Source organism: Apteryx rowi, unplaced genomic scaffold (genome assembly GCF_003343035.1).
Source record: "Apteryx rowi isolate R43461 unplaced genomic scaffold, aptRow1 scaffold_25, whole genome shotgun sequence".
Classification (NCBI taxonomy): Eukaryota; Metazoa; Chordata; class Aves; order Apterygiformes; family Apterygidae; genus Apteryx; species Apteryx rowi.
Window position 1 is genome coordinate 4,905,809 of NW_020448863.1, and position 23,925 is coordinate 4,929,733.

A 23,925-nucleotide genomic window follows, 5' to 3' on the forward strand; every position below is an offset into this window, starting at 1 on the left:
CATGCCGTGCCAAGCAGATATGTGGAATACATGAGAAAATACGGTTTGGGTTTATTCACCTTTCTCAGCTGCTGACAGAAGTTTGTTGAGCAGTATTTTTGTTTTCAGGGTGATGTATGGCTGCTGTTGGAATGCAAAAATATGACGGTGTGGACCCCCCGACTCTTCTACCCTAAAATTGGCTGATAATAAGGCAGAGTGGTAGTAGTCACTCTTTTCAGTTATCTTTGTTGTTATTGTAGGGACTGTGATCTTGCCATCATGGTGGCAAGCCTTCATGAAATAATGTTTCTTCCTCCACCCTTGGTACTGGTGCCCAGAGCTCCTGATGGTTTTGGTGGTAAGAGCAGGGCACAGCTCCATCCCCCCGCCTCTTCCACATCTGCTTCCCAGCTTCAGGCACGAAAGGGCATTACCATGTATTCCCCTTTTAGGTCAAGCATCTGTTTAGCTCTGTATCCTGGGCCTCATCACAGTAGTCTGCTTTATGTGCCAACAGCTGTCTCCATCTCAAAAAAAATCATAGTTAAATAAACAAACTGTTGCAGTGGGATTTGAATGGGCAAATGTCTGCTCTCCAATGGTGCATGCACTAACAAGACTCGCTACCTGCATTTGTAGCTTTTTAAGACCAGAGGGATGCATTGTGCTCATTAACCCTGACTACAGGCATTGCACAGGCCATAGCGGTCATTGATGTTCTGTGTCTCATTTAGCAGTCAGTTCCTTTGCTGGCACAGATTTATCATGTGTAATTACTATATTTAATTTGATTGGTGTGATCTAAAAAGAGCTTAGCAAGAATCAGGTATTTGAACATACATCAATAAAAAGAAAAACAAGCCTAATGCCCGCTTCTCCTTCAGCGCTATCCAATACAGATATCCCTCCTGGTTTCCAAGGGCCAACCCTCCCCGTGTTCCTGCCTACCTAGCTGCTTAGAAATAGAAAGGCTTTGCAATATCCCTAAAATTCAGCTGAGCTCAGTTTCTTGGACCAAAGCTGAAAATGTGTTACAATTTCAAGCAACCTTAATGCAGTTGTCGCATCAGAAGCTCCTCTTATTCTTTACCACTGTCTTAAGTTGTCTCTTGGCCATGATGGAGTCAGACCCAGAGAAATACACTTGACTGAATTTTACTTTCAGACAGTTGTCCATGTTTTGAAGTGGGACATGTCATCCATTGTATATGGTATAGTTTTATCAAAAAAAACAATAACTAACTAAGAAGGAAGCAGATTTTTGGTCAGTGACCTTTGAAATATTGACCTTGTTCTGTTCTTAATTATTCCAAGGGTTCCAAGACATTACAGCAAAATGTTAAGCATGGGCTTTTATGTGCCAGTTACTTTAGCAGATCTTAAAACAATGTTTTGGTGAATACAGCTGGATGCAAGTACCTGCTAAAAGCCGATAAAATGCTTAAGTGAGCATGAATGCATTTATTTTAGTAGAAGAGCAGCTTCCTGTTGTAGACACTTCTAAGAGGACAGAAAGTTGCAATACTATGAATTTTGGGGAGAGCCAAGGGAAAAGGAAGAAGCGAGTAAGCTAAAGCAAGGTATGAAATGTCATTCTGCTGCACAGCACTGTTTGTCCTTTAGCGAGCGCTACTGAATTCCCTTATCGCCAGTAAACTAAAACCTCAGTTCAGGCACCATGGTAAACCCCGAAACAGAGAGAGGGCTGCATGGGACTGGAGGTTCCCCATCACGCGCTGTGCTTGGTTTAGCCCCCCGGTGTGTTGTACTGAGCTCACCTTTCAGCTGGAGCCCTCCTGGGAGGGCAGAACAGCGTAGGGGGACACAGACTCCTCYGATCCTTTCCTGTCTTGGCTCTAGCCCTCTTAATGACGGAGCGGAAGTACAAACTCTCTACTTTCCTCTCTCTCTACATGAGGTTAATGGTGTGTGCCTATCTTGCAACCACAGTTGTGCACAGTAAAGTAATTTGAGAGGGCACTGCTAAGACCCAAATGATTGGATTGTTTTCTCAAAGAGCACTTTTGTAAAGAAAATAAAATGAGTTATTTGAAAGGACTGAGCTCAGGAAGACTTTGGTATGTCATTGGAAGTCATTCAACGTTGAGTGAATGCTCTAAGTACAGGATGTCTCAGAATTGTGCTGTTAACTTTGGAACAGAGCTATTGATAGTGGAATATAAAGAATGTAATTGTATCGTCAGAGGTTGAATCAAGTATAGCTGAGATGAAAAGTGGCCTTATCAGTGGTTTTGCAATTCTAAACTTTAGGTAATTGCTGTCTCCCTCTGTTAGTCAAAACAAATGTTAAAATGTTTGGGTCAAAAGTTTCCTTGCTATTTGAAGTGGATGAAAAATTAACTTTTTAAAAAATGATGTGTGTGTGTTTGTGTGTGTGTGTGTATATGTGTGTGTATATATATATGTGTGTGTGTGTGTGTGTGTTTGTGCACACATAGTTTTACCCACCCAGTATCTTTTCCTGTCAGGGAGATGAATTTGCATTTGTCAGTTGTGCTTGCTGCCTATTGAAAGCAGGATAGAACTGAATCACAGGCTGCTGTTCATGGGTGACTTTTGCTGCTCTACTTAGTTGAATAGCAGGAAATCCTTAAGTGCAGCAGAATTCTAATATTCAGTTTTTATTCCATATTTGGAAATATTTCCTTATCATTACTGTGGGTGCATTGTAATGATTTGTGAGATTAATTTCTGTGAGCCAAACTAAAAGGATGCATAAGGCCCTGTTTGCTTAGTGCTCCTTTCCTTCAGACAAACTCTGTTGGGATGAATTGGTCTCGGCCTGGGGGTAGCCTGTGGAAAAACATGGTTCATTTCAATTAACGCAAGTAAAACCAGCAAAAACACTTTAAAAGGAATAGTTTCAAACCAGTTCGGTTCCCCAATATAGGTTACACAGTCCCCTGTGCTGGCACAGAGGAGTGAATGGCAGTGGGAAAGAAACAAGCAGATGGTTTCACGGAAAGTGGGATGGCTTCTTTCAGAAACAGTGCTGCCTAGTGCCAGCTTACCCTGCACGTACAACTAAGGTCTTTGCTGCCTTCCCCCCGCCCCCCTCTTCTCCTTCTGCCTCAGTCTACTCAGAGCCCTTCTCTTATGCTTTGGGGTAGACAGGATTTATAGATTTAGGAGTCAACCCAAAGGTAAGGAAGGAATGTCATTTAAAAAACATCTCTCTCTTAGGTCCATTGGATTAAAATCTTTTTTGGCGTTTAGGGATGTTGAATATGACGGGCATTTTGGAGACAACCACTGACACCCCAAGTTGCTCTACTGGCCTTGCAGCGCTCTGGGTATACCTGGTGTCTTTGCTACCAGAGGCGCAGCAGTTGTGGAGGCTGCGTGAGCTGTGAAGCGTTTCCATCCCTGAATTCTCCCTGTCTGCGAGTATCTCCTCAAGATTTTCTCACAGTTGTGGGGGTCAGACATTGGGAATGTCTCCTCTTTTTGGTTTATTAGCTGGGGCTAGGCAAGACATGGAGCTCTATCTGCTTTTAGCTGCAACTATAACGGGCAACTCACTATGGACATTCCACAGGGAAAGGAGGAATGACTTAAAATGGCTAAAACATGTGAACATCTTTTGCTTTTAAATAGCAAAGCCTGTTCTGACAGGACTAATTTTACTCTGTTTCTTAGTGCTACTTTAAATAGAAAAAACGTAATTTGTTCTGTAACTTTAAAGTAGCAAAACTTATTAGGACATAATGCATATTGGTAAACTAGTAACAAACTAAAAGAAATGAAGTATATAAATGAGGTAAATGAAATGCTAAAGGAAGTGTTAGTGGCTGCTTGTTGCAATTTTGTGTTTCATTTTTCCTCCTCAAATAAGGACTGTAATAAAAAGATGTCAGATCTGTTTTGGCAATAACGTTGAAGAAAAATCTGTGCGCGAAGTATCTGATTTGCTGCATTTGGCAGAGAACAGGTAGCATATTAAATATAATAGAGGCTTGTGAATGGTGACACTACTGAAAACATGAATTATGTAGGAATATAATATTTATTTTTATTTCTGATTCATGTCCCAGAGCAGTGCATGAAGACATGCTGATCTCATAACTATGAATTTCAGTAGCACAACTAACATCATCCAGATGCCAAAACAAGAATATTAAATAAAAATCTATTGAAATGACGTTTTTTTCATTGGCATTAGTGAACTTTGGGCAAGGCTCCATTTTGAACATAGAAATCTGTATTTAGTAATAACGGAAAGTATTGAAAAATATTGGCCCCACATTTGACATAGGTTGGAATTGTGTGGAGGTTTTCTTGTCTGCTTCCTGTTCTGAGACTTCAAGATTTTGTAGGTTTGTGTTTTGCTTGTTTCTGGAGACTTCTCAAAAGTTTTGGAAGTGGGTTTTAAATGGCTTATAGAAAAAGAAGACAGGGAACGTCTCCCGGAGGAGGTTCAGTATAAACAATTGGATGGTGAAAACATGCACGACATGATTGCCAAATTTGTGCTAGCAGGCACCGTAGTACAAAAAGACATTTTCCTTCAGGGATGCTAACACAGTATGGCCACTTTCTGCTTCTATTTCACCATTGGAGGTATCAGATGTTTTAGCACATCTTTATCTTTGCTTTATGCTGGCATGTCGGCTCATAATACCTAGACAGGCACATTTCCGAAGTTGCCCACAGGGCCTTGGCAGCTGCTGCTCCAGCTGCTGCTCTTCCCCTTTCTGCTGCTGGTGTGTCACACCACCTCGTCCCACCGAGCCTTTGGTTGCTTAGTTCATTTATCTGTCCCTGCCCACTGCCTTTTGGTGTGAATCATGCAGTTATTTGTGTACAGTGGATTTTTTTTTTGTTTTTATATATATACACATACACACACACACATATATATATATATATACACACACATACACACACACATATATATCCTGTCTCTCCTTAAGAGAATCCAAATAATTTGGAGACAGCAGGGCTGGTGATCATACTTCCAGCCTTGCTGTATCTGTACTGCTTTCCTAGATAGCACTTCATTTTTTTTAAATATAGTCCTAGCCACCATTATTTTTGAGTGCCCAGTTTTGCTGGTTGCTTTCCTGTGTTGTCTGTAAACAGCCAAGCAGCCTTGCCACATATGCTGTAGCTTCTCACACAGAAGAACTCCAGTTCTATGCAAAGTGGTGATAACTGGCTTTTTCTAAAGGTAATCACTTTATTGAGCTATGTGTTTTTATTTTGGAACAGTTCTGACACCAAAACTGTATCTCTCCTTTGTCTTTTAACTTCTAATTCTTGAAAATGCCATTTGTATGCTTGACTTCAAGAGAAACTTCAGTGACAAAATGTGTTGTGCTGAGAGAGGATCTTGAGAACTTTGAAAGGCAGAAATATGTTTTCATATCTTCCTTACCCAGAGGTTTTCACTGAAGGTCCCAATTCCCTCAGGGTGTAAATAGGAACTTTATAAACTTTGCAGTTTTACTCTTTTTACTGCAGGAGGGAACTGGCTTCATAATTGCTGGGGTTTAGGAGCATGCTTGGGTGTAAAAATGAGAATCATTATATCAGCCTTTCTGTGAAATGGCAYAGCTGCTTTGAGAGGAGGGACTGGTATTCCCTGCCCTCATGAACAGGTATGTAACACTGTGTTTCAAATCTGAGTCAGAGACCTGGTAGCATGAGGAATGTACTATAGTTCTGTAGCTTGCTGAAAAACGTGTTTTTATCTCTGAAAGAATGATGTGTGGTGTTTGCTCCCTAACTTAAATATGCGTTTAGTAATGAGTACAGAGTAAATTTACTCAAGGGCTGCTGTATAATTATATGACACGCGTGGTTTCCAAAATAAGAGTATTTCTGCTGTTAGTTAGATCCAGATTCATYTGATAGTAAGAACAAGCTATATGATACAACACAGTTGTGCAGGAGACTTATCTGTAAAGAGAGGGGCATCTTTAGGCCAATTCGTACAGAAATGAAGTCCAACCATGGTATCTGCTGTTGTCTGACTTGCACAGACTTGCTCTTTCACTGGCAATCTGTGCAAGAGAACGCAAGAATTGGTTATATTGGTTACTGTGGTATCCTGAAATCCTCCAAAAAGGAAGGCGGCATTCTTTATGGCAAGATTGGCTTCAGTTCTCACTGCTAGTAGCACACTCTACGTATTTATCTCTTCATTAAAATATTGAAATGAGAAATCGTTAAACAGGTGAACATGAAGGGCCAGGAGAGTATGTTAGAAAGATCTGAAATGGCAGACTTTATTTTTTTTTTTTTCTATCAGAGCATTTGATAGAATACAGTTCACCATCACTACAGTTCAAATGTTTGGCGATATTTTACCAGTTTTACCGTTAAGGCAGTCTGCTGCACATCCCTGTCTCATTATCCCACTTTACAGGCTGGAAACCATAGCATAGAGTCATAAAGCAAATTTCTTGAGGACTTGTAGCACCTTTATGCCAGTGTCCCATTTCCTTCTTCATTAACCTTTTCTCTTTAAAGTCAAGAGCTACCTGGATGAGTAGAAATAGGCTCCAAAATGACCAAGGGGGCTGGACCTCCATGCTCTCTGCCGAGTGGGAGTCGTGGCTGGGGACTGAGGGCCGGGCACTCCCTCACCTCCGTGTGCTCTGGACCTCCATGCAGAGCTGGAGCGCTGAAGGCTAGACCTGGGGCGTGAGGGGCTCGAGCCTTGTCTTCTCCTCCCCTCCTGAGTAGAAAATGATCCCGGCTAAGGGGCAAATGTTTCTTTTAGGGGAGACTAGTTCTCTGGGTGCCTTGACCTCTTCCATCTTTCCTCTTTTGATTTGTTATAGCGAGCAGGATTTGGTGCTTCAGTTATTTTGCTTTGATTAACCAGAGCCTTAATCTAATATGAAGACATTAATGATGGACTGTGGGAGTTGCCAAAAAGAGCTTTGGAGACCATGTGAGTTTGCAATTACAATTTGTGCAGCAGCAGCTGGGTTAGGGGTTATCAATAATGGAAACACTTTCAGGAAAAATCAGTTAAGCCTTTGACTCGGAGCTTTCAGGGTAGACTTGAGCAAAGACTGAAACTGTGGTGAACACTGCTTGGTCTTCCTTTTACTCTCAGGTCTTTGCTAACTGGAAAGTAAAAAGAAGAAATGTGCTTGGATCAGTGTTTCCTACCAGAAAGGAGATGTGGGTTAGGAGAGAGACTCGCTCAGGYGAGGCTCTTGAAAAATTCAGCTTGTTAGTTTGGGACCTGCTATGCCCTTTCTACTGCTGTACCCATCTCCTCCTGTTCCTGTGGTAGCATCCTTCAGCTCCTGCCCTCTGCGCCGGTGTCCCATCAACCTCTTGCTGTGAACTGTCCCACATCAAACAAGGTGTATCTGCAGCTTTTCTTCTCTGCGCCCGCTCCATAGCTGCTGGCCCGTTAGCTGCCAGGGCAGCAGGCGAAATGCTCGCTCTGTGAGTTCAGCCAYCCATCCAGGAGGCACCAGCTCCTTTTCGGGGCCAAGCAGCACATACGGCTGCTCCGCTTCTGGCAGCTCCCACACGCAGTCCTGCAGGCGACAGACTGCTTCGCGTCTCGGGTTGATTAGATCGTTCTGATGTCTCTTTCATTCAGAGCCTGCGGTGTATCATTTTTTCCAAAGTACCAGGCGCTTTGGAAAGAAAGGTCTTCCTCAGCCAGAGGAGTTTCTGCCAAATAGGGCTGCTTGGTTAATGTGACCTTCTTCGCAGGCCAGCAAGTCAAATGCAGTGCTGGGGGTGCAACAGAAATAGAATGGTTCCATTATGCAGATGGCATGAATTTGGGTGAATTAGTAGGTTTTTGAGGGCATTTCCAAGAACTCTGGGTGGCACCTTTTCAAAACATTCCCGTTAACATGGTGAGCTCAGTAAACGTAGTGCGCTCTCAATAAAAGGCCCCATTTTGAAGCTTCTTCCTTCCACCTCCATCCCCTCTGGCATCATTTGTTTATAAAGGTCATACTTAAGCATTTTACATAATTACTCCCAACTGAATATTTTGTTTGGGATATGGACTTGTGCTTTGTTTGGCTGGGTTGGTTAGTGGAAGCAGAGAGGTAGCAGGAAGAGGGGTGAAGAGGTTTTCTCTGCCRCGAGTCGGTGCCTGATTTTGCAGGATACCTGGTGTCTCCTGCCAGGTCCACACTCTTGTGCATTTACTGTGGGGGATCTGGAGAGCTCCAGGCACACAGCGGTTTTCCAAAGCTTTGTTCACAGTGCCAGCACTAACTGGTGGCTGGCTGGGGACCCCACTGCAAAGCGAGCAAATGTAAACTAAATTCTTCCTTGAGGAGGTTTTACGCTTTGGTACAGAGGCCTGGCTGGTGGGAAGCGGGGAGGGTACATGGGATGCGGAAAGCAAATGCTTACGGTGATGCATGCCTCCTTCCTTAGTATGGCAGTGATGTCCATGCAAGTTTCTTATCTGTTAAATAGCTCTTCCTGAGCCTGCTAATTTGCCACTTGGGTTCTCTTCTATATTTTCCTACCACAGACCTACGGTTAGGCTCAGCCCTGCTATTTATAGCTTGGTGTGTCAGTGCCAAAATTGTTATCTCCTTTCTACAGGCTTAATAAAATCAAGTGACTTAGATGTGCTATTTGGTAACGTCTGCGTTTGTGAGTATAGGAGCGTGGGGAAAACAAATTAACAGGAAACAAAATTGCCACGTTATTTTATCCTACCAGGAATACAAGCTGTGCAAATGATAAATACCTGGTTGCTTGCTGGTGCTAGAGTGCGCTCATTAGACCTTAAGTAAAGGTTAATCCGTTTCAAGCCTGGGTTAATACTACACTATCCTGACATTCCCAAATGATCAGAAGTTTTGGGGKTTTTTTTGCCTTACTAGATCTTTTCTTGAAATAATCTAATCACGGATGCTGGTGTGTGTCCAGCAGTTGTTTTGTTCGATTTGGGTGTGTCGCCAGGCTGTCGTTTCTGCGGATACCTCTTCTGTACTTACCTCTTCCCACCTAGCAAGGGAGCGAGAGCGTAATGCTGTATAACCCACTGAACAGGGCGAGTAGAGCTGAGTTCTCTAACTTTGGGGAAACGTCTGCTATGGAGTATGGGTTTGTGTGAAGAATATAGCGCCTTAATTTTTAGTAGAGATTATTAACAGATGACAGCTCTCGTGTTTCTTTCATAGAAAATTGAAGGGGGTAAAAATATTGATTAAAAAATAGAAGTAGCTGCAGCATCATAAAGCAGCTGTAGTGCTATTCCAGCCTCTCTCTATACATATAGATGAATACATTTTTATTCTCAGAACTCGGGCATCTTTCACACTCCAAAATACACAGCGAAAATAATAATATCCACATAATGTTATAAAACGCCTTTATTTGTGACACAGCAGCTGCATTTCTAGCAACAAATACTTTATTGTCACACCAAATTCATTTAAAAGTCTGCAAGATAAAATGCTGCCCTCACAGAGGGAGAGGAGCAGGCACATCCAAGGCAAAAAAACCCAAACAATTAAACAACCTTCTCGTGGGAGGTGTAAAATGACAATTTACTTCAGTATGAAACTTTTAATCAAGTCACCTACGAAGGCATTAGAACCAGCTTGGAGATCGTAAAACTAATTCAGGATTTGTCTTCCTCAAAAATCCCCTGGTGAAATGGAAGGATTACAGAAACGAGCAAAAGGAAGTGGATTTATTTCTGTGCCGCTTCTCAGAAAACTAACAAACAAACAGGATGAGACGCTGCTGTCCCTGGCTGCCCTCCTGGGTGCTGCAGCGCTTCCCTAATGTGCCTGAACCCCTTCCAAGGGAGGGCACAAGCTCTAGGACAAACTGTACTTTTTTTTTTTTCTTTAATGCCCTCTGCTTCCTTGGATCAGCTGTTGCGGGGAAGGGGATGTTCAGCCAGGGCAGCCTTAAGGCCTCTTTGCCCAGCGTTAAAAGGATTGTTCAAGCACATCCAAGTTCTTTGCATTCCAGGTTTAAATCTAATTGAGAGCGCAGTCTTTCTGTCTCTTTTCTTTTCCTCTTTTTTCCAGTTTTTAAGTGCTCCATGACTGCGTGCCCTGACCCATAAGTACATCATCTACATAAACAGTGTATCTACAGCTGGATTTGGAGGGTGCTGTTGTAAGATTTCTCCAGAAAGCTAAGAATCCCAATACAGGGAGCTCTCTAAAGAATGGGCCACTCCAGAAATGCTCATCTGATTATCAGCATGGCATAGAGATGGTCCTAAAGGAAATAGCTGGTTRCCTAATGCACTTAGAGCGTGGAAGAGTTTTCTAGTCTTGCTGGCTTGTTGTTGTTTAAAAAAAAGAAAAAGAAAAAGGCAGCAACAGAATTTTTCCATTTAAAATATGGCCATTACATTATTTGATGGGATGGCTTTTAGAAATCCCCCAGCTGTCCATGTGCAGTTCTGTTGAATGGCTTTAGAAATTGAGATATTTGATGGCTATTTTTTAATATAACTTCTCTTTCGGATGGTATTAGGATTTCAGTTCATTTACTTTTTCATTTTATCCTGTCCTTTCGGTAGCACCCTAGCATTTCTTCAATCTAAAAATGTCGTGACACCACTCTGCACACCCAATCACAGGAGCAGCCTGCTTGTCCTCTTGCTTCCTCCTCCTGCGCTCTCTGCTCCACTGCCTCTTCTCTCCCCAGGCTGGGCTTGAGTCAGCCAGAGGGACATTTTTCTAATTTGTGGACCAGTGCTGCTGGGTGAGTTGCCCAGAGTCTGCATAATTCTTGCAATGATTCACCCCTTGTTTTGCCAACATGTTGTTGTGTTTTTTAAGAGAGTGGGCAGTAAGTTCTTCTTCTATCACAGGATAAATTTATAATACAATTTTTTAGTTTCTTAATGCCTTTCATGCGAATTTCGTAGTGCCTAAGAAATTAGGGATGGAAAGTGGGGAAGAGAAATATATATATTTTTCAAGTGAGTAGTGACTTGCCATGCTCTGTTTCAGTACATGTTACCATGGCGATGACTGCAGGGACTACAACATCCTTTCCCATGAGTAACCACACCCGGGAGAGAGTGACGGTGGCCAAACTCACGCTGGAGAACTTCTACAGCAACCTCATTATCCAGCACGAAGAGCGAGAAACCAGGTACTGGCTTGGCTTGCTCTTGCCTCTCTGCAGCTGTTTAGGGTTGACTTTTGGTGGCATTTACATAAGGGCACTTTAATCCCTGGGCGCAGAGCGTTTCTTAGGCGTTCTTCTTTACTCAGAAGCAAAGAGCTAATCGTCTAAGGGCACAGCCTGCCTTTAAGCTGTCGTCTGTGCCAATAAACCTGTGAGCATCCCCCGGCGCTGTGCAAAGCGGTCACTGAGCAGCCGAGCCTGTGCTTTTGAAGTTCCCATACAATTTACCTCCTCATCAAGTTATCACCACTTTGAGGAAACCACTCTGTGCAGTGTCTTATTTTGCAGCACGTGGGAGGTTTCTACTTCTGTGGAGGGGTTAGTGACCGACCCCCACATGTGTCCCACAGGGAATAAACCTCATAAGAGGGGTCGATACTACAGAGCTGTAGGTGCAGTAACCTGCTTCCACACAAGGTGATGGCTTGTGGTGTCTCCTCATGCTCTGCAGCACTGAGCTCCTGCCGAGACCCCTTGCCTCTGCAGATGGGAGCATATAAGAAATAGGGAAGAGGATCAACATTGTGGGGCTTGATAGGATGATGGGGTAAGGAGAGAGAGTGTAGTCTGGGGTGGAAACGGGGGGCAGGAGAGAGAGCGGGGTTGGTGGTGGGTGGGTTTGGAAGGCTCTCAGGTAGGCTGGAAGAATTTTGGGCAATGTAGTACCCACCTCTACATTTGTCTGGCACCGTGTTGGCTAGTGCTCCTTCTGTTGGGGCACAGATTGGTTGTCATCATTTTAATTTCCATCATCAGTGCCCCGTTCTGTCTCCACTGTGGTGAAGTGCTACTGAATTAAGTGTCAAAGTGCCGAGCATCTGATTATAATGAATGTTGTGTTTCAAAGTGTCATCAGCATGCAAAATTATCATTCCCCTGGTGATACGTTTTTAATTGAGGGGTTTTCAGCTGAGCAGCAGGGTTTCCATCTCTTCATCATATTCAGTCATTATCCCATGTAATTGAGCTGCTTATAGCTATGAGAATAGGCTGTTTAATGGGGGCCTTAATTTAGGGTCTCCTGCTGTACTTCCTGAAGTGCGGAAAGACACGAACTGCCTGGTACATGGTGCTCAAACTCTTAGCCGCTGTTCGCAGGCAAGTGGCTTTCTGAAAGCTGCCGCCTGAGGGTCAGAAGGACGTATCTTAAGGGTGGAAAAAGAGACGTTTGGTAGAAGCAGGCTCCTGCTGCTGCGCACTAGCCCTTCAGCTGGCCGCAGGGTGCTCCCAGGCTGCCTGCTCCTCTCGGGCGTCTCAGCTGGGGGAGCCTGGGTCCAAGCAGGCCAGTGGGAGAGGGTGGTGCCGAATCCTGGAGGGGAGAATTAGCTGGCATGAGGGGAAGGTGAGCAGGACCAGGTGTGAGTGTCTGGGAAAGGTCAGCAAGGCTGCGACTGCGGGTGGAAGCTGATGCTGGGTTGAGATATGATACGTGTTTGGAGGCAAAGCTGAGAATTTTTTTTTCCCCCCACCATTTCTATTATTTTATTAGTTAGGATTACAAATCAGAATAAATAACCTTAGTTCAACAAAGATTATTTAAAGAAATACAAATTCCTAGAGTGATGATAACTGTATGATTGGGCTTTTAATGCCTAAATCTGAAAACACATGTGCTTAAACAGGTCCAGAAAGCATGTGCTTAAATTTGCTTATACGTTTTCGACAGATTTGGTCACAAATGAGTAAAGGCACAAAGTGAATAATGGGTTTTCAGATGTGCCATCTGAGGCATGCTCTTTGGTATCTGGTATCTGTGGTGTTTTGCTATAATCCTATATTTGTTTTTGATTAAAAAAAAAAACTACTGTCTCTCTCCTTTGCAGGCAGAAGAAACTAGAAGTGGCTATGGAAGAGGAAGGCCTAGCAGATGAGGAGGTAATGCTAATGTAATATTTGAACAGATCGCTTTGCTAACAGTTGTTCAAATTGGCATTTGAGGAGTTTACCTTTAACATTACCTAGCATGACATTAAGTTTTATCTTGTAAATGAAGTTTAAAATTGCTTAACATCTGTTTTGGCATAGAGACAAGAAAAGAATGAGATGCACATCGGAGAAGAGGGTAGAAACCAAAATGCTGAACCAATTTTCTCATATAAACAATGAAGCTGGTGCACCCTTGCTCCATTCGGATATGGACTTGAAGGGAGCTCTATCCGGTTAGCATGTCTCAGAATTTTGGTCAATAAATTACTTTTCTGAGGTCCATCACATCACTGCTGCCTGTACTACCTTCAGCATAGGCACTGAAATAAATAGTAACAGTGCCTCAGTCAGGTCTCAAGTTTGACACAACTTCTGGGAAGAGTGAAAGGCGAAAGTGGGTGTATAATGCCACCTTGTGGTTTTAAATGACATTATCATCCTAGTACAAAATCCAGCAAGCCAGAGAGATAGATGGGCCTCGTTAGCAGTCTCTGCAATCTCCTTGGCATCTTTGGCAGCATAGGTGGGTGCTTATCTTCTCTCAGAGTGAATCCCGTTGACATTTTTATAGGGCAAAATATATGATAGGCTTTGGAAAGAACTTTCTTTCAAATACAAGTATATTTTTCTTCCCTAAACCAAATGGATTTTGCTGTAGATAACAAAATATGGCTCTCTGCTGTCTGTTAGGCTCCTCGTTGCCTGCCATCACTCGTTTTGGCCATGTGCAAGTCTTAGCTTTTATTGATGTTTCTCCTTCACACTGTTCAAAAGTAGAGCCCTTGCCTTGGCCAGTGACTGATGCAGTTTGTTTGAACCAGTAAGCTTTTTCACTGATTTTGTTACTTAGATATAAAGAGACAGTAATGTTAAAAAAAGAAATAAAGAAATAAAGAAACTAGAACTGGCTCATACTTGGAGAATTTCAGAAAGATTTCTCTATCACATTTTATCTATAAACCTAATGGGTGGGAGAATACTTCACAGGAAGGGAGATTATATATCTTGACTTTCTACTGTCAAATGACTTATAAGTTCCCATGTAATGTGTTTCTTTAGAAAAAACTGCGCAGGTCACAACATGCCCGCAAAGAAACAGAGTTTCTGCGACTGAAGAGGACTAGGCTTGGCTTGGATGACTTTGAATCTTTGAAAGTTATAGGAAGAGGAGCATTTGGGGAGGTTTGTGGCTTTCTTGCTTGAACAGGATATTAAAATTGGATCGAACATTAAAATTAACCATTTTAATTATAGAAGAAGAGGTTCCAATTTGGCAGTTTTATTGCAGAAGAATAGCTATCTTAGTAAGTCTGCAAGTGTGGATAAGACCGTTAATGGATTATGTGCACGGATTTATCAAGAGCCATGAAAGGGCCTTAGTTTCCTGCAGCTTTCTATTAGCCCCAGCTGATGTTGTCCATGCTTCCCCCTGAAGTGATGGATTCGCAGTTGCACAGTTCCTCTCCACAAACATCCTCCTCCCTGCCCTGTGTCACATCATGGTTTTATCAGCTCTTACATTTTAGCATATGCAGTCTCACAGCCATCTGGAGTTTAGTGACTAGTAATTTTTTGAAAAAATAACCACCTCAAACTATCTACTGTCTAACTAGTATTAGAATGGCAGCATTGTATAAGGTGTAGAAATATGCGGTATGACATACTTCTTTATACATATGTTTTTGAATGTGTAATAAAAGAACCTTTCTATGCCTTGCAATTTTGAGCCTTCCAGTAGATAGCTCACTGGGGTCCAGTTTATGAGGTATATAGGATTGATTGGGTTGTATTTCTCATTATAGGTACGCCTTGTTCAGAAGAAGGATACAGGCCATATTTATGCAATGAAGATACTAAGAAAAGCAGATATGCTGGAGAAAGAGCAGGTCTGTGTTATATAAGGCTCTTAGATTTCAAAGTTACTTTGTCTAGAAAATTGCCAGATGCTAAAGTTCTTTGTGCCAGATATTATTTGTTTGTATTTTCCGCTCCTACTCTGTGTAGCCCTAATAATGGTATTGCAGTCTCTAAGGCCTCTGTGGAAGTGCTACCACAGTACAAAAGAAAAAGTAGAAGTTGGGAAATAAGGTCATGTAACAACATTTGTGAAAATGTTTTATTTTCAACAAATCTGGAACAATAACAAAGGATTTTTTTTTCCTCTCCTCTATCATTGCAGACCTTTTAGTGCTTAATCCCTAATTCTGCATTTCGAGGAAAATGCTTCTTGAAAAATAACACCATGCCAAAGTAAAAGTTGAGAGTACTTGATGTTTTCTTTTGATGGCCAGATACCAAGAGATGTCATGCTGCTCATTGTTTGGCTTTGCTTTGCTTTGTTTTGCTTTTTAGTCAGGGTTTATATCTCTTTTGTTCTGCTTTTCAGTCAACAATTCACTGCAAACTCCCCATAGGATGAGGCAAATACTTTAGCACCACAAAGCAAAGAAATTAAGTGCAGATGCCCCAAGGAAAGGATAGCTAGAGGACTTCCATCTTCCCTACTTGTTCAAACCCCATCATTAGCTCTTTTATGGCATCCTCCTGCAGTGGTACCAGCACCTCTTTCTTTTTTTTTTTTTCTTTTTTTTTTCTGGTGCAGACTTCTTGGCTCCTCAACCCCATGTACTGGTTGTAGAGAACCAGAGAGAAACAGCATAGTCTGCACAGCAGCCAGGATGTGCAGAGACACAAATACAAGAAAATTAAGACTTTCAAGTGGGGTGGCAGTGGGAGATATCCTGGTTGTTTTTTAAGCAAAGTTTTAATTTTATATGGTGTAGCTACATGTAGAAAGAGAGGAGTGGAAAGAAATATTTTCTAATGAGAATAGATAGAATAGATAGAGCTAGATAAATCAAATGAGTTGGGAATGCCTACTACAGGGAGGGACACACACTTACGATAGAGCTACTCCTGGCCAGTAGGACTGGGGAAAAAGTGAAGGAGACTCTTCATTTGCTGCTTGTTGGAAATAGCCCTGAAAGCTGGAAGAGTGGTACATATTTTCTTTCTAGAAGTTGCTTTCTGGCATCTGAAACACGAGAATCTTAGAGCTGTCAAGAAATATTTTTCCATGCAGAATTCTAGTAAAACACCCAGGAGATGCGCATTATTCCAATGTGCTTTATTCTTAGTTTCCAGTGAATACATGGGGTAGTAGCTCTTAAGCATAAACTTCTCTGCTAGGGCTCTGACTACAAAGCAAAATGACACCGTCTTTGTAGCCCGGGGCGGGCTTGCCCACGAGAATTTGAATCTGGCTAGCTCAAGTAACAGTACTATTGAAAATAAAGTACATTAACTTCAGCATGTGCAAGCAAAGTTGCCAGAGGACTTCAAAGCCACATTTTCTCTACCAGCAAGACTGAAATGAGCATTGGCAGGCTTGTACCTTTTTGTTTCTCTGTATTGATCCAACCTTAAATGCATCTTAGCCTCTTCTCCTTTAAAATACTCCTGTGTGGGAATGTTGTTGATTGGAAATGCTGTTAAAATTTTTAAACTACGACTCCAAAAGCACCAAAAAGATTACATGTGACTTACGTATGTCCTATAATGATCTGCAGTGGKTTTTTTTTGTTTTTGCTTTGGGTTTTTTTTTTTTTTTTACACAATCATTTCAAGAGCATCACATAGATATATGTGACAGAGGATCTCCTTCTCTAAATGAGAACCTGGAGACTTCCCACTTAGTGCATGTGTTCCAGCCTCTTCTGTTGTGTGCTTTCTGCTCCTTGTGAGAGTGGCAAAACCAACACTTGCAGTAGAAGGTAACAAAAGAAGCATTAGCATAGGACAAAGTTCTTCCTTTCCTCCTCCCCCAAAATAAAAAAACCCTGATTTTTAAAAACATGTGGTTGATCTGCTTACCTGTGGCAGAATGCAGTAGCATGCCAGCATCACTTGTGACCAGTCCTATTTTGATACTGCTTTCAAGTCAGAGTTTCAAATCCCAGAACATTCCGTAATGCATTTTTGGTGCAAGTTTGTTAATAGTTTTCAAAGACACAGCTGGGACTTGAATATCCTGAGCAAGGTCAGAGGTTCCCAGACTCACTTGCCTAGGACCAACATGAGCAGCAGAGGCGGCCGTGTCAGCTCTTGGCCGGCTTCCTGCTCATCACTTGGAGGAATGGCTCCATCTGCTTTTCTCCCTCCTTCCCCCTGTCTTCAGCCGAAGACTCGTCTCATTTTTTGCCCTTCTCCAGTTCATTTCTTTGTATACTTATATGAGAAATTTGATAACTTCTGACAATAATCATGATGTATCTGTCATTTCACCTCTTAAGTCTTGCATTATTTAAGACAAGCTCTGTCTTTTTCCAATAATTACCTCAGGATTTGCACACTGAGTTGCACATTGCATTTTTGCTATTTGTGTGATTGTGAATTTGCGGGAGGAATGCTGCATTACTGAGCTGACCCCTACAGAGCTTTATAATTTTTTTTAATGACCTTATTTCATTTTAGGATATGGCAAAAAGGGGAACTGCACTTTCCCACCAACTTTTTCAGTTCTTACAAACCAGCAGAAACAGTTTAAATAGTTATGCTTTGTGTTTCTAGAGATTGCTTCTGAAAAGTTACATAAAAGTTATTCTCAACATTCAGTTGAATTCTATGGGTTTCTGTTGGGGATTTTTGACGACTTTGTAGGATCTAGTCTCTGTATGAAAACAGTTTCTTTGTCAAAGATCATGAAAATATGTCGTAGGACTAGGACTATAACATGATGTTCAGTATTTAAGTACTTAAATTGCCCTTTAATAACAGTATTTTTAAAAAAACATATTTTAGGTGGCCCATATCCGAGCAGAAAGAGATATTTTGGTTGAAGCAGATGGAGCCTGGGTAGTGAAAATGTTTTACAGTTTTCAGGATAAAAGAAATCTCTACCTGATCATGGAGTTCTTACCTGGGGGTAAGCTATATATTGTGTTGCTATAAAAGTACTTCTTCCTCAGCTTTTGTTGTCAGCTTTATAAAAATGTTAGAAACAAGCATTCTATGAAATTTATGATAATACAAAGTTTTAATGCTGTTTTAAGTGTAGTGTCAGTAATATAACTGTTCCTGATTTTAGGGGAGGAGGGAAGGTTAAGGAGGGTGTTAATATAATTGCAGACTTGGATTAAATAATTCTTCTAGTCCAATATTCCACTTTTTTTTCTGCTGAAGCTAGTAACAGTAAAAGATTGCTCTTGCTGAATCAGCTTATTTATGTGACAGATGTAGCATGTGTTAAAATTTTGTAAAAAGAAATAAAAAATAAAAAAAGTATCTTGCTGGGCTATTCAATTAAAATTCATATGTAGAATTTTCAACAGGGTTATATGCAGTTTACTAAAAAAAGTATGTTGGGTTTGTAGGTCCTTGCAGTAGTAGTTTTATAATTAGTAGCTAGAAGATCAGTTACAAGGTTAGATTTGGAATCTGTTGAGGTTTCTCATAGAATTAGCCTTGTGATTAAAATAGTCTGATTTCTCTGCTGTATTTTCTTCTCTTTGCTTAGGTGACATGATGACCTTACTAATGAAGAAAGACACCTTATCAGAAGAGGAGACACAGTTTTACATTTCCGAAACTGTGTTGGCCATAGACGCTATTCACCAGCTGGGATTCATCCACAGAGATATTAAACCAGACAACCTTTTGCTGGATGCTAAGGCACGTAACGTGCATGTAAACTGCCTATGTTTTAAACATTTCTGTCTGCAGATAATGTCATTTATAGTCGTGTGAATCAGGAGTAATTCCATGAAACAGTAGTGTCACACCAGTGATTCAAACTATCTGTAGTAAAGGCAGAAAATGGTCAACTACCTCTTTCTTGTAGAATATCTATATGCTTAACAAAGCAAAACTACCCTTTTTGTTTCTTTGTTGGAAAGCCTTTTGAGCATGAAAAGACCCACTTAAGAGTGTCCAGATGCTTGTATTCATACACATTAAAAATTGGTATACTCAAGTTAATTCAAGAAGTGCGAAAGCATGAAACATTCAGATTGTGCTACTTTCTAAATGATCTTTTCAATTCCTGCAGTTATCTCATTTGTTTAATTATCTGCTCACCAGTGGGAACAGTCTGGCTGTTAGACTGACTGTTGTGAGCCCTGAAATGGGCCAAGTAAACATCATCCACAAGTCTGTAGACTATCTGGTGTTGACATTTGGAAATGTGGTTAAAACCAGATTACCATCAAAACAAAATAAAAGCAATTTCTGCTGGAGGCTTCTGAGTCTCAGTGGTATCCAGTTCAAAACAAACCCAGGCAAACTAGCTGCCCTCAGCTGTTGTGAAATTGTTGACTGTAAACATTCCCAGCAGGCAATGATAACCCTTTTGAAAGAAAACACGCTCTCCTGGTGCGTCAAGATTCAATCGTTATTTGCCTGCTTGCCTTGGACTAGACAGGCCGGTGCAAGTCCATTGTTCATGTGTGGCCTGAGAAGGCAAGTGCAGTTATTAAAACAGCTTTCTTTTTTGAGCACTACTATATTTTTATCTTCTCTGATTTTTTAGGGTCATGTAAAGCTCTCCGATTTTGGGCTATGCACAGGTTTAAAAAAAGCTCACAGAACTGAGTTTTACAGGAACCTTACACACAACCCACCAAGTGACTTCTGTAAGTATAAGGTGTCCTAATTAAATGTTTAAATAGTTTTGAGCTGCAGCTATGCCACATCGTAATTCATTTCTGCTGGGTTAAGCAACATTGGTCAGGCTGATTGCATTTAGTTGAAAAACCTGTTCCCAGAACATGGAAGTATTTCACAGGAAAGAAATTATGATTTCAATAGGTTTTTTTCTTTTCCCCTTTACATGTGTGTTTTAATGCATGTACATGTTTAATGCATATTTCATACCAATGCTACTGAAGTTGCCAAAATACGCTTTCAGACAGAAAATAGGTTTCACGTGCTGACTGACTGAAGTCAATGAAGATCTCATGAATCTTTTCATAAGAGTTGTTCATCTATATGGCTTGGTCACACTTCCACATTAGTATTTTATTCTACAAACGCAAACTTCCTCTGCAGTTCTGCTTAGATTCTATACTTGCTGTTTAAAAGACATTGCAATGTTCTGTATCATACCTGAATGTACACTACCAGCCTCAACCGTAAGGGCTGCTGATCTTAGATTAATCTGTAAAACTTTCAGAAAGTTCTAATTTGGAATTGCTGATGAAGTATACTACTTGTGTGATTCTCAGCTTCAAATTGGACAGTAGTTATTCATTGTCCTTTTCCACTCTCCAGTTATAAGCAGGTATTTGTTTCTAGAAGAAAGCATTTTAAGGAGACAAAATAGTCATTCATTGAAAACAGCATGCTATCAATCTTTTCTGTCTTTTACTTCTTGCAAATGCATTTAACATCAAATAATTATTTTGTAAATTAGCATTTCAGAATATGAACTCAAAGAGAAAAGCAGAAACATGGAAGAAGAACAGGCGACAGTTGGTGAGTTAAAAAAATTAAATATAATCTTTTTTTTTCTGACACTGTATACAGAAAAAAATAAGATAAAGACTGAACATTAATGCTACTGGTTTTTAAAATCTGAGAGGCCTTCATCACTTACAGATGCAGCTCTCTTTAGGCTTCTGAAATTCCAATTCACTGAAAACAAGGTGGTCTAGTGATTTCAGCTGTGGAATAGCTCATGAGTTTTGGGGAAGAGGGTAGGGTGACTATCAGCTGTGTTATTTTGTTTTCGGAGCTGTGACTAGTGAATCCCTGCACTTCTTTATGCCTTTGTTTCCCTTACAAGCATTTGAACAAACTAATCTGAAGTGTCAGCAGCCACTCAGGAAACCTGTATCTTGAGTCCGTCTGCTCGACTGAATTCATATTGACGCTGTGTGTGTTTGCAAACTCCTGCGTTTAATTCCTGCAGTTCGCAGTGCTGCAGTGAGATGAGTAGCTGTCTGATATTTTTTCAGAGAATCATGGGAAAATTTGTTCTTCTGCTGAATGGGAATATTATGAAAAGGCAGCGGAGGATATTGGCACTGGAGTGGCACAGCCTGGGTCCAGAGTGCCAAGTGGACAAGTTATAAAGGGCACTCTGGCATTAAGTGAATGGAAGTAAAATTAAGACAGTCTGTCACCCTGGAGATTTCAGAATTTCAGCCATGCTGATAATTTTCTCTGAGCAGCAGTTCCAAAACACTACATCTGAAAATTTTGGAACTTTTTATTTTGATCTCTCTGTTTAGGAAGTGATATGCTGCAGTATTTCTGAATTGCTTTTGAGTTGTTCTTGGCTTCATTATGAGATAGACTGAGATTACACTGCAGTCATGTTGCCTCATAGTTCAGGCCCTTTCTCCCTCTTGGAGTTGCATCCCTGGAAAGAGTAAATCTTAAAATTTAGTAAAGACTGACCTGGCAGAACCATGTGGTGAAGCTAGATGGATCATCGTTCAGTCCAACAAAGAGAAGAAAAGGTTAAAGTAACGGCTTGTTTCAAAAGTATTCATAAAGGAAACATACTCTTGGTTTTTAACTGGTTCAAAACTAAATGTCTCAGCTGTATTCAGCCAAATTAAATATTTTGTTCTTGGTCAAACAAATGACAGCAGAATATTCCATTTCCAAAGTAAAAGTCAGATTTTTTTGGCAAAACTGTCTTTTTGGAGGGGGTTGTTTTGGTTTGTTTATTTGGGGAGGGAGGGGGGGAAGGGATTTTCCATCAGTAAACAGAAATTCCCAATTACCTCAAGATTTAGTCTTTAGCCCATAACCATGTGGCCTGCATATTTAAGGGGTTTTTTTGGTTTGTAAGGGATGGAGCCTGGGTCCAGTAAGACCCCGAATTAATCTTGCAGTGAAGATAAAGTAATATGTGGAAACAGTTAGCATATCAAGAGTTTCACACATGGGAATCTAGCACTTGATATACTTAAACAAACCAAAAAAAACAAAACAAAAAGAAAAACCTTCTTGGGTATTTTGGTAATACAGCTACCTGTATTATTACATCCCTGAAACATTAGCTAAGTTGACCTTCTGATATTACAATCAGGATATTCTATGATTTCTTGACATTTAGGAGAATGGTTTCCATGCACTTCCAAGGTTCTCTTGGTGTCCGTGCTCATCCATGTAAAAGAATAATGTTCTTGAGATTTTAGATACTGTGAATAATCAAATTAAGCATTCTCGTCCATCCAAATAACAAGATACTGTATATGAATCCCCAGAAAAAAGCTTTCCAAACTGTAAAAATCTAATAATTGTTTTAAAGAGTTTACTCTTTTTTTTTTTTTTTTCCCCAGGCATATTCTACTGTTGGCACTCCGGATTATATTGCACCAGAAGTATTTATGCAGACTGGGTATAACAAGCTATGTGACTGGTGGTCTTTGGGAGTGATTATGTATGAAATGCTAATAGGTATGTTAAAAACCACAACCCGAGAATCGTTCAGAGGGTAGCAGGGTGCGCTAGATTGTCTAATCTGATCTCCTCTGTAGTGCAGGCAATAGAATTTCATTCACTTCTTCCTGAAGTGAGCCCCAAACTCAGTTTCCAGAAAACTTTAAAGTCCTCTCATCTTTCCGAGAAGACAGCAAGAGATGAGGAATCTACCATATGCCTCAGTCAATTGTTCCAGTGAATAACTGTTCACTATTAAATGTTTTGAGGTTCAGTCTCATTAGCTGGAAATAGCAAAATATCCTTTAATGTTGCATTATAAAAGAGAAAAGTTTTGTCTGGTACTACTTTTTAGATTTGGGAGCCATGGTGGCAAAAGCAGAGGCCAAGGTCACTTTCCTACCGTGGGAAAGACTTGTTAATTTTTCTTTCTGTTTGTGCAGGGTATCCACCTTTCTGCTCAGAAACACCACAGGAAACTTACAGGAAAGTTATGAACTGGAAAGAAACTTTGGTATTTCCTCCAGAGGTGCCCATTTCAGAGAAATCAAAGGATTTAATTCTAAGGTCAGTCGCAAAAGCCCACACAGAGGCATAGTCATCTTCCATTAGGCTAACTTTCCAGCCTGCAGAGAGGAAGCTTTAGACTAGGAGGAGGAGTTGGCTTCTTATTGCGTTTCACCATCCTTGATGAATTTTTCAGTCCTTTTCCCTTTGCCATTTGTTTAGCATGAGGGAATAAGTTCTAAAGATCTTCATTTGTACCACTGTATCAGGAAAAACAGAGCAGACTGGAAAGAAAACAGTGATTAAAACAGTTTTTCAGTTCTCAGAGAGGGAACTAAAAAACAACCACTCACTATTTAATGTACCAAACAGAAATTTTTGGATGTGTTGGATACAGTTACATTTTCAAAACCACCGTTCTTTTGTCTGCATTAAAGTTTCCTGAGGGTTTTTGGTGTCAGGCAGAAATGCTCTCTTGCCATGGGAGGTTTTCGGGGGGATGGATTTTGACTTTGGTATTTTTCAAAGATAGTATTATAAGCTTGTATGAATTTGTTATGGGCAAAAAGGGAATGCACTTGATACACAGAGCTAAGAACTAGGATATATTGTTAGTCCAAGCAGTGCTCCAGTGGCATACAACAAATGCAACAAACAGTTATTCTTGTAACAAACAGTTACAGTGATACTAGCACTTACAGTCCAAGTTACTTAATTATTGCTAATTCTGATTAATAATGTAATAAAATTGTAACACACAAATGTTTTAGTATCTATTTCTCTAGCGTTTTGCTCACCTTTCCTATATGTTGTCAGAACCCTGAGCTCTTTACTGGGAAGAGTACAGTGTTGCTTTTGAGGATTTCTTCTTCCTCAGTCTTGGGTCTGCTTGAGACATTTTTATGTATTTCAGAGAGTTTATTAACATGTCTTGCTGATTGGCTTGCGAATTTACTTATACAGTGACTGCTTAAATTATTTCATTTAGGG

At 40.8% G+C, this 23,925-nt stretch overlaps 1 protein-coding gene across 1 annotated transcript in view; it reads left to right on the forward strand.

Annotated features, from left to right (window-relative positions):
* STK38L (serine/threonine kinase 38 like) overlaps positions 1-23,925 on the forward strand; it is a 55,279-nt gene that overhangs the window by 21,154 nt on the left and 10,200 nt on the right. The window contains exons 2-11 of the mRNA XM_026066835.1: positions 10,932-11,076; positions 12,936-12,987; positions 14,098-14,220; positions 14,841-14,924; positions 17,839-17,962; positions 18,554-18,708; positions 19,565-19,667; positions 20,447-20,508; positions 22,329-22,446; positions 22,872-22,995. Coding sequence (XP_025922620.1) covers positions 10,943-11,076; positions 12,936-12,987; positions 14,098-14,220; positions 14,841-14,924; positions 17,839-17,962; positions 18,554-18,708; positions 19,565-19,667; positions 20,447-20,508; positions 22,329-22,446; positions 22,872-22,995 — 1,079 coding nt within the window. The 5' untranslated portion in view covers positions 10,932-10,942. The remainder of the gene's footprint in view (positions 1-10,931; positions 11,077-12,935; positions 12,988-14,097; positions 14,221-14,840; positions 14,925-17,838; positions 17,963-18,553; positions 18,709-19,564; positions 19,668-20,446; positions 20,509-22,328; positions 22,447-22,871; positions 22,996-23,925) is intronic.